Below are 15,760 nucleotides of genomic sequence, written 5' to 3' on the forward strand. Positions count from 1 at the left end.
CTAGCGGGTTCCGTGCGCAGAGGGGTTAACACAGGTCTCAGAAACAATCTCTCATGCACAAGCCCACGTGTTAGTGAGTAGCCAGCTAATATTTATATTTCAAGTTTAGCCAACGTGAATCTATTTGCTAGCTAACAAGGTAGAACAGTTGAATTGATATGAACACACCCTTCTGTCCGTCTCCAACTGTTTGAGCAGCATGTTAGCCTGTCCACTTCGTTCAAATATTGAAATCAAGTGGCCTACCTTATTTCTCAGAATGAGAGTGATTTGCTAATTCCTTGTGTTTTATGCTTATTGCAAGTTTATGGAACAGACTAGACAGCTAGTATAATTGACTGACTAAAGTGTTGCTAACGGTATGTGGTACCCCAATGCCACGCGCATCAAACTGAGCATTCATTTTCCTGACTCTGTGTTCATTGATACTCTTGTTTTAGTAGTGTCTGCTCTGCACGCAATTTGAGTAGTTGAGACATAAAAAGGATATTGTTAGAAATTGAACTTTTCTATTATTCTCTGGTGTAAATGGGAAGGTGCACAGAGGAGCTAAACAAACCAGACCAAAAATACAACACGAGAACAAGCAGACATAAATGCTCATAAAAACAAAAAAGAACCAAACCTTCATCCTTGTGATACAGGCATTTGGAATATCGCGCAAAAACATACATTCGAATGAATCAAATTAATTTGATATACCGCCTAGCCATAAGGCCTTGGTCAGGGTGGTGACCAAGAACCCGATGGTCTCTGACAGAGCTCCAGAGTTCCTCTGTGGAGATTTGAGAACCTTCCAGAATAACAACCATCTCTGCAACATTCCACCTATCAGGTCTTTCTCGTTGTGGCCAGACGGAAGCTACTCCTCAGTAAAAGGCACATGCCAGCCCTCCTCAGCAAAAGGCACCTAAAGGAGACTCAGGCCATGAGAAACAAGATTCTCTGGTCTGACGAAACCAAGATTGAACTCTTTAGCCTGAGGAAACCAGGCACCACTCATCACTTGGACAATACCATTCCTACAATGAAGCATGGTGGTGGCAGCATCATGCTGTGGGGATATTTTTCCAGCGGTAGGGACTGGGAGACTAGTCAGAATGGAGGGAAAGATGAACAGCGCAAAGTACAGAGATCCTTGATGAAAACCTGCTCCAGATTGCTCAGGACCTCCGACTGGGGCGACGGTTCGCCTTCCAACAGGACAACGACCCTAAGCACACAGCCAAGACAATGCAGAAGTGGCTTCAGGACAAGTCTCTGAATGTCCTTGAGTGGCCCAACCACAAAAAGTGAAGGTCTGAATACTTTGAACAGCGATAAGGATGAAAATTCCCTCAAATGAAAGCTGACAGTCTGCGCTCTAACCTCAGTTATTGTATAATTTCAAATCATGTGTGCCAGAGTACAGAGCCGAAACAAAGTGTCACTGTCCCAATGCTTTTGGAGCTCACTGCATATCCTATTTAAATAGTAGCTTTCATTATGAAGAAAAAAATCTGCATAAAAACTGTTTTTGGCTTAGTAGTTCTAGTGAAACATGTCAATTCTGGTCTTTATTTTAAAAGTTTTGATCTGGCTCTTTTTACCCTTAGCGGTTCTACTCTACCATTTGAAATCGTGATGTAGAGTCGCCTTGAAGGTGCCTCTACATCATCTCAAAGGGAAGAGTTTGGTATGAAATCCACTCCCTTGTAGATGTGCTGGGTGGTACCACCTCGAGGCTTACTATAAAAGTAGGTGACCGCGCGCTTTATTTGGCGATGGTCTTGGTGAGGGGAGTGTGCCAATCAATATATTTTGCGTGACTCTTCCTTGACTAGACCACTATTCAAAAGACAGTAAGGCACATTTCCGCATATGACCAAATGAAATGTTATTGCTTACTGTTTCATACACATCTAAATGATTAACCAAATAAAAATATACATGTGGGCTATGAGGATTATACGTTTATATTCATAGCTACATGTATCGTAACAAGAAATGGATGACAATGGTCATGTCAACTCATCATTTTTTTGCTATGACTGGTGGCACTGTGTGCTAAAACAGTTAGCTCATATTTCAATGGTTGAGTTGTAATCCTATATGTGGCAGATATATTTATAAATCCTTTATTTACAATGTTCATCCCGTGCCCCCACACTTCTAGTTCTGAGAAGTGATAGCCTACCTGTGAGACTGGTTGGCCTGGTAGTAGTTGTAGGCCCATGGGGCTTTTTTACGCCCATGGGAAATTGGAACTTACTCCACACGCACCGATAGATGTCAGGAACTCCCCACCTTACCACTGAGTTAACAGTGCAGATAGATGTCAGGAACTCCCCACCTTACCACTGAGTTAACAATGCAGATAGATGTCAGGGTTAACAGTGCAGATAGATGTCAGGAACTCCCCACCTTACCACTGAGTTAACAGTGCAGATAGATGTCAGGAACTCCCCACCTTACCACTGAGTTAACAGTGCAGATAGATGTCAGGGTTAACAGTGCAGATAGATGTCAGGAACTCCCCACCTTACCACTGAGTTAACAATGCAGATAGATGTCACCACCTTACCACTGAGTTAACAGTGCAGATAGATGTCAGGAACTCACCACCTTACCACTGAGTTAACAGTGCAGATAGATGTAAGGTGGTGAGTTCCTGACCACTGAGTTAACAATGCAGATAGATGTCAGGAACTCACCACCTTACCACTGAGTTAACAGATAATGTCATCACCTTACCACTGAGTTAACAGAGCAGAGCCACATTTGCTCGCAATGCACACAATGTTACCAGAAATCCACTGGCATGCTCTGATAAGTATACTTTAGTGAGAAAGTGTTGATTAACTATGTTTACCCACCCCCAAAATGAATATTTATGAGCAATTCCCCACCACTTCTCACCTGAATGAGTTGTTTGAATATATGAAAGGATTGGGCAAAGGCTGAAATTGGGGTTAAATTCCTGATAACTACAATGCCACTCTTTCTGCTCAGTTACCTGACACAGCATTACACAAGTTATTCTCTCATAGTTACCTTGGTGTTACTCTTATGATTACATGTTTCCTAAGCGGTCTTGCTCTCCTCTCTCCGTCCTCCAGTCAGTTGATGCCAGACGGGTTGGGCATGGGGGGCATGGGCAACCTGCCGGGCGCCAACCCTCTCTCTGCCTCGGGGGTGAGGAAGACATGGCACGAGCACGTCACTCAGGACCTACGCACCCACCTGGTGCACAAACTGTAAGTACCACCAAGATGCTTGCATTCTCTTCCTTCAATGTTTTTTTTTCTCCTCAATGACCATGAATCTACCAGGGTTTAATAGGTGGACAACCCACATGGTTTTGCCACCATAGGGCTAAAGGTATAGGAGTTGGTTTGGGACTGGCCCACTGTGTTCACTTACTGAAAGGAAAAGCAATTTTCTGATTGAGGTTGCCGCTACTCCAACTCACTGTTTAATTCTCCCTTTGTGCTGTCCCTCTTTCCCTCCACCATCCCTTCCTTCTCCCTGTCCTCCAGAGTACAAGCCATATTCCCCACCCCAGACCCCGCAGCACTGAAGGATCGGCGGATGGAGAACCTGGTGGCGTACGCGAGGAAGGTGGAAGGGGACATGTACCAGTCTGCCAACAGCAGGGTAATGAACTCCAGTGGAGGCTGCTGAGGGGAGGACGGCTCATAATGGCTGGAACCGAGCGAATGGAATGGCGTCAAACACATTGAAGCTATGTGTTTGATGTATTTGATACCATTCTGCTCCAGTCATTACCAAGAGCTCGATCCCGGGCCAGCCAATCAGATTGAGTTTTTCCCCAAAATAGGGCTTTATTACAGACAGAAATACTCAGTTTCATCAGCTGTCCGGTTGGCTAGTCTCAGACGATCACGCAGGTGAAGAAGCTGGATGTGTAACCACGCCAGCCCAGGACCTCCACGTGGTCTCCGGTTGTGAGGGCGGTCGAAAGTACTGTCAAATTCTCTAAAACGACAGAGGTGGCTTATGGTAGAGAAATTAATTTTCAATTCTCTGGCAACAGCTCTGGTGGACATTCCTGCAGTCAGCATGCCAATTGTACCCTCCCTCAAAACCTGAGACGTCTGTGGCATTGTGTGACAAAACTGCACATTTTAGAGTGACCTTTTATTGTCCCCAGCACAAGGTGCACCTGTTTAATGATCATGCTGTTTAACCAGCTTCTTGATATGCCACACCTGTCACATGGATGGATTATCTTGGCAATGGAGCAATGGTCACCAACATGGATCTAAACCTATTTGTTCGCAAAATTTGAGGAAAATAAGCTTTTTGTGTGAATGGAACATTTGTGGGATCTTTTATTTCAGGTCATGAAACATGGGACCAACACTTTACATGTTGCGTTTATATTTTTGTTCAGTATACGTTATTTCTAATCTGGTGTTGTCAATTTCTGCAGGATGAGTATTACCACTTCCTGGCGGAGAAGATCTATAAGATCCAGAAGGAGTTGGAGGAGAAGAGGCGCTCGCGGCTCCAGAAGCAGCCTGGCCCCATGGCAGTGGGGGGCCCAGGGGCCCAGCAGCAGCCTGGCATGCCCCCTCAGCCGAACTCCATGGGTCCTGGCCAGTCCCCACGGCCAGCCAGTGAGTACCCTCCTCCCTGGACCTCTGGAGACCCCTCTGTTGAAGGAGGGAGCAACATAATCACTTATGTTTATTATCATCCTATTACCATGTGTGGGGCCAACCCTGCTTTTTATCAGTCATGCATTGACGGTGGAAATTTGACTAGCATTTGGGCCTATAACAGAATAATGACATGTTTGGTTAAAGTCGGTGTTTGAGGCTGTAGTTAGCTAATTTGGAAGCTTTGGTATATGATATGTTGACCACCTCATCCTCCTCTCTTTCAGATGGATCTGTGCCTATGCCCAACGTGCCAAATCAGATCATGCCCCGCATGCAGGTGTCTCAAGGTACCAGTCCTTCTCCTACACTTCAACACTTGTTTCTCATCCTCCTTTCATTCAGACAGTCAACTGCTCAGTGACTGTCAACCCCCCTGGTGGCCAGTTGATTATATACTATAATCACTAACATAGTAAAGGGTAAATACTCCCAATACGCAAGTTGTGTAAATGTTTTTTCAGGAACTGTTTCTCTGTAAATGTTTATTTATATAATTAGAGCCAGTGTTTCCCCTGTATTCATTTAAGAAGCTAAAATAATGAAATCAATAAAATAAACCATGAATTTTGGAGTACGTTTGGACTGGCTGAATTAATGCCCAGGGGCTCCAGATTTTTGCATAAGAACACAGAATTAGCCATGGCAAAATTAATAGAATTGCAACAAATTAGCATTCACACTGCAACATTTTCTGTCAGCTCCATGACAAAATGTGTAGATTTGCTGAAAAAATTGCTTGACAATTGTAAATTTTTCTCTTGGCTCCATGGGGGAAAATGTAGCCACTTTTTGACCCAGAAAAAACCTTGCTTATTGCTAATAAAACACCTGCCTGATAATAGGGAATGGTGCCATGTATATGTTTTTAACAATATGCTATTGGGCTCCTGGTGTCTAAACACTTTTGGAGTAGAATGTATTTTTAATGTCACTGTAAATGACATCAGTCATTCTACAAAAAATATCCTGGGGTGGCACCCCCGCCCCTTTGACTTTATCCACCGTGGAAAAACAAATTATAGTGGAAACACTTAACAGGAAATGTACAAGTTTGTGAAAAGTTATGATTTAGCGCCTAACTGACTCAGTGGCTCCTTCACCTGCTCATCAGAGCATAGGATTATTAATGACAACATCTCATGTGTATTGTAGACAACACTAATCCTGTGTGTGTGTGCTTCTCCTCTCCCACATAGGAATCAATCAGTTCAACCCCATGGCAATGCAGAACGTGCAGATGTCCCAGGCGCCCATGGGGGCCCGCGCCGCCTCGCCCATGAACCACTCGCAGCAGATGAACATGAGCTCTGTCCCAGCGGTGAGACCTCCATGCTCCCTCTATGCCCCAGTTAACTATTTCCTTCCTTCTGGATCTCCTTCTCTCGCTCTCTCATTTCCTCTCTCTCACTTCCTCTCTCTCACTTCCTCTCTCTCACTTCCTCTCTCTCACTTCCTCTCCCCGTCTTGCTCCCCCTCTCTCACTTCCTCTCCCCGTCTTGCTCCCCCTCTCTCACTTCCTCTCCCCGTCTTGCTCCCCCTCTCTCACTTCCTCTCCCCGTCTTGCTCCCCCTCTCTCACTTCCTCTCCCCGTCTTGCTCCCCCTCTCTCACTTCCTCTCCCCGTCTTGCTCCCCCCTCTCACTTCCTCTCTCCCCGTCTTGCTCCCCCTCTCTCACTTCCTCTCCCCGTCTTGCTCCCCCCGCTCTCACTTCCTCTCCCCGTCTTGCCCCCCGCTCTCACTTCCTCTCCCCGTCTTGCCCCCCGCTCTCACTTCCTCTCCCCGTCTTGCCCCCCGCTCTCACTTCCTCTCCCCGTCTTGCCCCCCGCTCTCACTTCCTCTCCCCGTCTTGCCCCGCTCTCACTTCCTCTCCCCGTCTTGCCCCCCGCTCTCACTTCCTCTCCCCGTCTTGCCCCCCTCTCTCACTTCCTCTCCCCGTCTTGCCCCCTCTCTCACTTCCTCTCCCCGTCTTGCCCCCCTCTCTCACTTCCTCTCCCGTCTTGCCCCCTCTCTCACTTCCTCTCCCCGTCTTGCTCCCCCTCTCTCACTTCCTCTCCCAGTCTTGCTCCCCCTCTCGCGCTTCCTCTCCCCGTCTTGCTCCCCCTCTCTCGCTTCCTCTCCCCGTCTCTCACTTCCTCTCCCCGTCTCTCACTTCCTCTCCCCCTCTCGCCCCCCTCTCGCGCTTCCTCTCCCCGTCTCGCCCCCCTCTCGCGCTTCCTCTCCCCGTCTCGCTTCTTCCCCCCCCTCTCGCGCGCTTCCTCTCCCCGTCTCGCCCCCCTCTCTCGCTTCCTCTCCCCGTCTTGCTCCCCCTCTCTCGCTTCCTCTCCCCGTCTTGCCCCCTCTCACTTCCTCTCCCCGTCTCTCACTTCCTCTCCCCGTCTCTCACTTCCTCTCCCCGTCTCTCACTTCCTCTCCCCCTCTCGCACTTCCTCTCACCCTGTCGCGCTTCCTCTCCCCCCCCTCTCGCTCCCCCTCTCGCGCTTCCTCTCTCCCCCTCTCGCTCCCCCTCTCGCGCTTCCTCTCACCGTCTCGCTCCCCCTCTCGCGCTTCCTCTCCCCGTCTTGATCTCCCCGTCTTGCTCCCCCTCTCGCACTTCCTCTCCCCGTCTTGCTCCACTAGTGTCTATAGAAGGTCTTCACCTCCTTGAGGGTGTTAGACATGGATTAAATTAGATTTTATTTCTACACAAACTACTCCACATTTTCAAAGTGAAAGAAAGTTATAAAAAATAGCTGAAAAGTAAAACTGTGGCGGGTTGTCCTTAACTTTTTACCTGGGCTTTGGTCCTTTCATATTTATTTTGATCCTGACAAACTGCCCATTCCCTGCCGGTGACAAACATACCCGTAACATGATGCTGCCCCCACAATACTTCAAAATGGAGAGGGTTTCACTCTTGGATTTGACCCAACCCCGTAGTTTTTTATTTAGGCTAAAAAGTGTTGTCTTGCAATATTATTTACAGAATGGATGATTAGGAATGGATTAAACACAGGCTTCTTCTCACTTTGTCATACAGGCCAGTAAATTGGAGTGAATCCAATGTTGTTGATCCCTTTGTGCGTTCAAGTATTGTGGTGTCAGCATACTTGTATGGGTAATGGTTATTATCAGCAGTGAAAATAAATATGGAAGGAGCAAAGACCAGTTAAAAAGTTACATAACTCACCTCAATCCTCTGAAAACCCTGGGATAAGGTTTTGTTTTTCTGCGGGACAATTACACAGATTTTTATGCAAAAGACTCACCAAAATGGCATTCCAAGAGGGTTTGTGAGTGGTGTAGTCTGTCCTGACTTGAATCTGCTTAAAAAAAATCTGCGACAAGGTTTGAATATTGCTGTCCGTGTTGTAGCTTTGACCCTACTTTACATCACATGAGGTTTTTGTGTTGTGCCTCCATCGGTTGAGACACAACACAACATCAAATCAAATGTATTTATATAGCCCTTCGTACGTCAGCTGATATCTCAAAGTGCTGTACAGAATCCCAGCCTAAAACCCCAAACAGCAAGCAATGTAGGTGTAGAAGCATGGTGGCTAGGAAAAACTCCCTAGAAAGGCCAAAACCTAGGAAGAAACCTAGAGAGGAACCAGGCTATGTGGGGTGGCCAGTCCTCTTCTGGCTGTACCGGGTGGAGATTATAACAGAACATGGCCAAGATGTTCAAATGTTCCTAAATGACCAGCATGGTCAAATAATAATAATCACAGGCAGAACAGTTGAAACTGGAGCAGCAGCACTGCCAGGTGGACTGGGGACAGCAAGGAGTCATCATGCCAGGTAGTCCTGAGGCATGGTCCTAGGGCTCAGGTCCTCCGAAAGAGAGAATTAGAGAGAGCAAGAAAGAGAGAATTAGAGAGAGCACCGGATAGGACAGGAGAAGTACTCCAGATAGAACTAACTGACCATACCCCCCCGACACAAACTACTGCAGCATAAATACTGGAGACTGAGACAGGAGGGGTCAGGAGACACTGTGGGCCCATCCAATGATACCCCCGGACATGGCCAAACAGGAAGGATATAACCCCACCCACTTTGCCAAAGCACAGCCCCCACACCACTAGAGGGATATCTTCAACCACCAACTTACCATCCTGAGACAAGGCCGAGTATAGCCCACAAAGATCTCCGCCACGGCACAACCCAAGGGGGGGTGCCAACCCAGACAGGAAGATCACAACAGTGACGCACCCCTCCTAGGGACTGTATGAAAGAGCCCTAGTAAGCGAGTGACTCAGCCCCTGTAATAGGGTTAGAGAATCCCAGTGGAAAGAGGGGAACCGGCCAGGCAGAAACAGCAAGGGCGGTTCGTTGCTCCAGAGCCTTTCCGTTCACCTTCACACTCCTGGGCCAGACTACACTCAATCATATGACCCACTGAAGAGATGAGTCTTCAGTAAAGACTTAAAGGTTGAGACCGAGTTTGCGTCTTTCACATGGCTAGGTAGACCATTCCATAAAAATGGAGCTCTATAGGAGAAAGCCCTGCCTCCAGCTGTTTGCTTAGAAATTCTAGGGACAATTAGGAGGCCTGCGTCTTGTGACTGTAGCGTACGTGTAGGTATGTACGGCCAGACCAAATCAGAGAGATGGGTAGGAGCAAGCCCATGTAATGCTTTGTAGGTTAGCAGTAAAACCTTGAAATCAGCCCTTGCCTTGAATACAGGGTGGGTGTCATTTCAATCATATCAACACAATGAATAGAATGGACCGATCCCTTCAGACCACTGCAATTTAGCTGGTACACCATTTGAAATGTAAATGTAATTAACTTGTAATTACTACCACAAAGATTGAGGCCGGTCCACCCTCCGTCGAATGTCAACTGAGATGGTCATGTCTATTATATTATCTGTATTTCTATGATTTCAGTAGGTTTCCTGTGGAAGATTGACAAGAATACTTTAAAACAACATATTCTCATTCAAGTCAACATTCTCTGACGTGTGGACCTCCAACCGTCTTTGTGGTACCATTTTTGAAATTTGAATTTGGTTCCCATTTTAGTACATTTATCAGCCAAAACAACCACCCTGTATTCAAGAGCATGTTGTTTCAACCGATGGCAGGCACACACAAAAACCTCAGATCATGTCAAATAAGGTCTAAGCTACATGTGAATATGAGAGAGAAAAATCTGAGTTTAAGAGTTTTTAGGTAATTGACGTTTTCATGTTTAAGAAAATATATTATACACTTTTTAAAATTATAAATAGTTTGATAAGCTTTTAAATATCATCACTCTGAACCCTTTATCTTTTCCAGTGATGAAATGGATGTCTCGTCAAATCAAATATTTAGCAGATGTTATTGCTGGTGTTGTGAAATGCTTGTATGGTGGGCTATGCAAAATAGGTGAACTTTGAGCAACTTTATCTCTGGAATGTTTTGGCATTTAGGTCCAAAATGTCACTTTCTGAGCACATCTACAATGGGCAAATATGTATGCAAGGTTTTATTCAAATGAAAATGGGTGCTGTTAAAAATAAATGTACCCTGTAGCCTCCTTGTTTCTACTGGGAAAGTGGTTGAGCATTGTATACGTCTTAAATGAGTTGGTTGGAGTTTTACTGTTTATGGTTTTTACTGTTGAATGTTTATCTACTTCTAGTTGTTGCCTCTCTGCCTTCTGGTTTTTAGTCAGCACACTGTTAGTTTATTATGCCGCAGGCCTTTCATGAGGACTATTGTCTTGGTGGTGTGTGTGTTATTGTATCCCATTCAGACCTGGAGTAACAGGTTGGTGGGGTTTGCACTTTTGTGACTTTTCTATTGGTTCCATTTCACCCGGAAACTTCAATTTAAGCACAGCTGAAGTTGAACAAATAATTAATTTGAAATAGTATTTGAACCCAGTTCTGATCTCATTTAGATGCATAGTTATTCTTGGCACGGTCTCAGTGAAAGATAGAGGTTTCCTCTCTGTAACGTGTCTGTTTTTTTCTTCTCCTTTCCCCAGATGGGCATGTCCCCATCCAGGATGCCCCAGGTGCAAGGCATGATGGGACAGCACGCCAACAGCATGGTGGGACAGACAGCCAATCAGAGCCAGTTCATGCCCCAGAGCCAATTCTCTCCCAACACCGCCCCTGGCGGGGGAATGATTATGAACAACCTGGGCTCCCTTGGCCAGCCGCAAGCACAGGCAGCTGTCACTCAGGTGAGGAGGGAGACACTCACACAGATGGGGCTTGTGATCTGTTGCATTGATAATCTCTGCTGTTGGTTTGATCATATGTGAAGAAGCTGCGTTGTATGTGTTCATGGTTGTCAATATAAGTGTAGTGTTAGAATATGTACGTGTCTGAGTGGGTAGGTTTGTAACTGTGTGAATATGTAATAGTAGATGGAGCTCTAACTGTAACCTCTGTATCCCAGCCGCCCCTGCCCCGCGGCACCCCTCCACCCAACGCCTCGGCTAACCTGCAGCAGCTCCAGCACCCCCACTCCCACCCACCCCCCCAGGCTCAACCTTCACCGTCCTCCACCCCCACTCATGTCCCCAGCGGCGGCCTCCCCGCCCGACCCCCCTCGACCCTGGGCATGCAGTCCCCTGCTGCCCCCTCCCAGCCGCTCACACCCCTGCAGCATCAGCAACCGGGGACCCCCAGCCAGACGCAGCCCAGCTCAGTGCAGCCCCCCAGCACGCCGGTAAAATACCTGCTTAGGATCCACAACACTCTTATAGGGAGTTATCCTGACCTGGGGAACTGACAAGGATAACTCATGGCTAGTTATATTCTTTCACTTGGGCCCAGAGTATTTCCTGCTTAGGTCATGTAGTCAGGAAATAAATAGAAGCTCTTTTTAAAGCAGCCTTTGTTACGGTCACAGCACCTCAGTGCTGTCATGCAGCTTTTCCACATTTAAAAAGGTCTATTGAAGGAGCAGCATGATTGGAGTGATACTAAAGCTTTATTAACAATATGGTGTTTCTTTCACATGCCAGCTCTTAATGACTTGTTGTTGTGCCAGTCAACAGTTATAGCCAGCACCCAGCCTTTGCTTTGAAGGGTTATTCTCAAATGTTTCCCCTCTAGCTGTCCCAGGCGCCAGCCAGCATAGATAACCGCATGCCCACCCCAGGCTCGGTGGCAGAGGTCCACTCCCAACAGGCCCCACCAGACGTGGCCCAAACGGAGCACAAAGCCGAGATCAAAGACGAGGAGGACGACGAGGACGACGACTGTGGCTCGGGGAAAAAGCAGCCCAGCGACTTCAAAATGGAGGTGAGGATCAATATTGACTACAAGACACTTGACCAACCAGAGCTTTCTATTTATATGTACATTATGAATGCAGGTGCTCTTGGATGTAAATATTACAATTCATATGAACTCATCTTGTTATCTGGTACGGCGGCCATGTTGCCCTCCATCTTTCAAAACGTAGTGTCCTACAGAATGATCTAAGTGCACCCTCTAAATGTAGCTGTGCCCCATAGCAGGACGAAGACCAAAAAGACACCAAACCCCTCACGGTCAAGGAGGAGGAGCCAGACGGGGCGGAACCTAAGCAGGAGCCAATGGAGACAAAGGAGGAGAAGAAGCCGGAGATTAAGAATGAACCCAAAGAGGAGGAGGAGGGCGGGGTCAACGGCACTTCAGCGTCCACCTCCCCCACCCAGAACCGCAAAAAAAGTGAGGACCTGGTTTCTGTAAAACTAGCCGGGGCCAGGAGTTTATCCAATGACTAGTAGTTTTTCCCCAGTTGGTCCTATCTTATTGCAGCTCTTTCCTCAGTTATGTCAGTCCTCACCTTTACCCTGTTTAGTTTATTAGGATCCCCATTAGCTACTGCAGATGCAGCAGCTACTCTTGCTGGGGTCCACATGAAACGTACAAATACATGACAAAATACACAACCGTAATAGACTAGAACAACCGAAGGTATTACAATGACAAAAATAAGAGTTTGATTTGGAACGATGCCAAGAGACAACAATACTATTTAAACACTATATTCTTATATCCAGTTAAATGAGCTCTTTAGAGGAGAGGTGCTGTGATTCAATATGTTCTGTTTGTAAAGCTAAGAGAGTAACCTCTGGCAGAGCATTCCACTATGAGACGGCTCTATGCATAACTGAGCGATGCATTCAATCTGTTTTTGGTTTGGGTGCTGTGAAGAAACCCATGGTGGTACGTCTGTTTTGTAGTGTATGCAATAGATTATACTAGTGGATAGGCATTTTCAACACGTTTCTTAAAAAGACTAGAAGATAATTAGTACATTTCTCCTGAAACATGAGACTATCATGCATGTTGTTGATATTTGTTCTGTGTATGCTGCTCTGAGCCAGCTGCAACTTTGTCAGGTCTCTCTTTGCTGCACTGGACCGTATTACCGGACAGTAATCGAGATGAGACCAGAGCCTGAACAACTAGGACAGTTGAACTTTGTGTCAAAAACACAGAGCATCTTTTTACAACACATACCCCTCTCTCCATCTTCACAACAACTCTGTCAATATGACTTGACCATGATAACTGACCCTGTGAAGACACTGAAGCTTTCTGAATGTCAGATAGAAATAGAATAAATAGTCTTCACGATGTCCCTTTTCCACATGACAGGTTATACTTTTTGTTCTTCATGCTAGATTTCTATGATGTTGTACATGATTCATTTGAATAGAGCCCTGACCGCTCTGTCCTTGCTGCAGTCTTTAAGCCAGAGGAGCTGCGCCAGGCCCTGATGCCCACACTAGAGGCCCTCTACAGACAGGACCCCGAGTCTCTGCCCTTCAGACAGCCTGTCGACCCCATGCTGCTGGGCATCCCCGTGAGTACACACATACTCATGGACATACACTTAGATAGTCGTACACCCTGAGAGTCTCTCTCGTGATTGGTTATGACTAGTCATGTATTGATATGAAAACAAATGACAAATTAACTCGTTACTCCGTTCTATACAGATTTCATAGATATAGCCGAGGCTCAATAAGGATTAAGGATCTTTCTCATAGCTCTGACCAGAATGATATGGACATGGTTATCAGTGAAGCTCTCTCACAGCCACATTTCATTGATTGTCCTGAAGTTTGATAGCGAATGATAAGGCACTCTTAACTCAGTACCACTTAACTCTCTTCTAACCATCCCCCCCCCCTTCAGGACTACTTTGACATAGTGAAGAAACCTATGGACCTGTCCACTATAAAGCGTAAGCTGGACACAGGTCAGTACCAGGAACCCTGGCAGTATGTGGAAGACATCTGGGTCATGTTCAACAACGCCTGGATCTACAACCGCAAGACGTCCCGCGTCTACAAGTACTGCTCCAAGCTGGCCGAGGTGTTTGAGCTGGAGATAGACCCCGTCATGGTCAGCCTGGGCTACTGCTGTGGCAGGAAGGTGAGATGATGGGAGGAGAGATGGAGGGATGTTAGTGGAGGAAAGAGAAGGAGTAGAGCGGGAGGTTAGTGGTGTTTGAGCTGGAGATAGACCCCGTCATGGTCAGCCTGGGCTACTGCTGTGGCAGGAAGGTGAGATGATGGGAGGAGAGATGGAGGGATGTTAGTGGAGGAAAGTTAGTGGAGGAAAGAGAAGGAGTAGAGCGGGAGGTTAGTGGTGTTTGAGCTGGAGATAGACCCTGTCATGGTCAGCCTGGGCTACTGCTGTGGCAGGAAGGTGAGATGATGGGAGGGAAGGAGGAGAGATGTTAGTGGAGGAAAGAGAAGGAGTAGAGCGGGAGGTTAGTGGTGTTTGAGCTGGAGATAGACCCCGTCATGGTCAGCCTGGGCTACTGCTGTGGCAGGAAGGTGAGATAGAGCGGGAGGTTAGTGGTGTTTGAGCTGGGGTAGAGTCATGGAGCCTGGGACTGCTGTGGCAGGAAGGTGAGATGATGGGAAAGATGGAGGGATGTTAGTGGAGGAAAGAGAAGGAGAGCGGGAGGTTAGTGGTGTTTGAGCTGGAGGTAGACCCTGTCATGGTCAGCCTGGGCTACTGCTGTGGCAGGAAGGTGAGATGATGGGAGGGAAGGAGGGATGTTAGTGGAGGAAAGAGAAGGAGTAGAGCGGGAGGTTAGTGGTGTTTGAGCTGGAGGTAGACCCTGTCATGGTCAGCCTGGGCAACTGCTGTGGCAGGAAGGTGAGATAATGGGAGTGGAGGAAGAGTAATGGAGGGAAGGTGGAAGGGAGACTACAAGTTTTGTGAGAAACCTACAATTAGAGCTGAGAGTTATCGTAAGGGCCAGGAGAAACTCTCAGCTCTAATTGTATGTTATCGTTAGGGCCAGGAGAAACTCTCAGCTCTAATTGTAGTTATCGTTAGGGCCAGGAGAAACTCTCAGCTCTAATTGTAGGTTATCGTTAGGGCCAGGAGAAACTCTCAGCTCTAATTGTAGGTTATCGTTAGGGCCAGGAGAAACTCTCAGCTCTAATTGTAGGTTATCGTTAGGGCCAGGAGTTACCTAAATATGAAGAACTTGTGTCCCTTGATATACGGGTTTGTTAGCCAGGGTTGGGCTGTTGACGCCCTCAAGGTGGGAAACCATGGCACATTGCTGCTGATGACCCACAGTGCATTCGGAAAGTTTTCAGACCCCTTTTCCACATTTGAGATGTTTCTACAACTTGATTGGAGTCCACCTGTGGTAAATTCAATTGATTGGACATGATTTGGAAAGGTATATATAAGGTCCCACAGTTGACAGTGCATGTCAGAGCAAAAACCAAGCCTTGAGGTCGAAGAGCTCTAAGACAGGATTGTGTCAAGTCACAATTCTGGGGAAGGGTACCAAAACAATTCAGTGGCCTCCATCATTCTTAAATGGAAAGAAGTTTGGAACCACCAAGACTCTTCCTAGAGCTGGCCGCTCGGCCAAACTGAGCAATCTGGGAAGAAGGGCCTTTTGTGACCAAGAACCCGATGGTCACTCTGACAGAGTTCCTCTGGAGATTGGAGAATCAATAAATTTTTTAATTAAAAATAATAATAATTAGCCAGAAGAAAGCCCTTCTTACATCAGCTGATGTCACAACGTGCTGTACAGAAACCCAACCTAAAACCCCAAACAGCAAGCAATGCAGGTGTAGAAGCACGGTGGCTAGGAAAAACTCCCTGGTAAGGCTAGAACCTAGGAAA

The 15,760-nt window shown here is 46.8% G+C and overlaps 1 protein-coding gene across 1 annotated transcript in view; it reads left to right on the top strand.

The window, feature by feature from the left end:
• Positions 1–15,760, top strand: part of crebbpb (CREB binding protein b) — a 56,256-nt gene that overhangs the window by 24,296 nt on the left and 16,200 nt on the right. The window contains 11 exon segments of the mRNA XM_042318311.1: positions 3,099–3,236; positions 3,519–3,636; positions 4,436–4,622; positions 4,892–4,954; positions 5,864–5,985; positions 10,630–10,830; positions 11,049–11,321; positions 11,711–11,899; positions 12,118–12,310; positions 13,336–13,454; positions 13,790–14,029. Of these exon segments, the coding sequence (XP_042174245.1) occupies positions 3,099–3,236; positions 3,519–3,636; positions 4,436–4,622; positions 4,892–4,954; positions 5,864–5,985; positions 10,630–10,830; positions 11,049–11,321; positions 11,711–11,899; positions 12,118–12,310; positions 13,336–13,454; positions 13,790–14,029 (1,843 nt within the window).

Source organism: Oncorhynchus tshawytscha, unplaced genomic scaffold, assembly GCF_018296145.1.
Source record: "Oncorhynchus tshawytscha isolate Ot180627B unplaced genomic scaffold, Otsh_v2.0 Un_scaffold_2590_pilon_pilon, whole genome shotgun sequence".
NCBI lineage: Eukaryota > Metazoa > Chordata > Actinopteri > Salmoniformes > Salmonidae > Oncorhynchus > Oncorhynchus tshawytscha.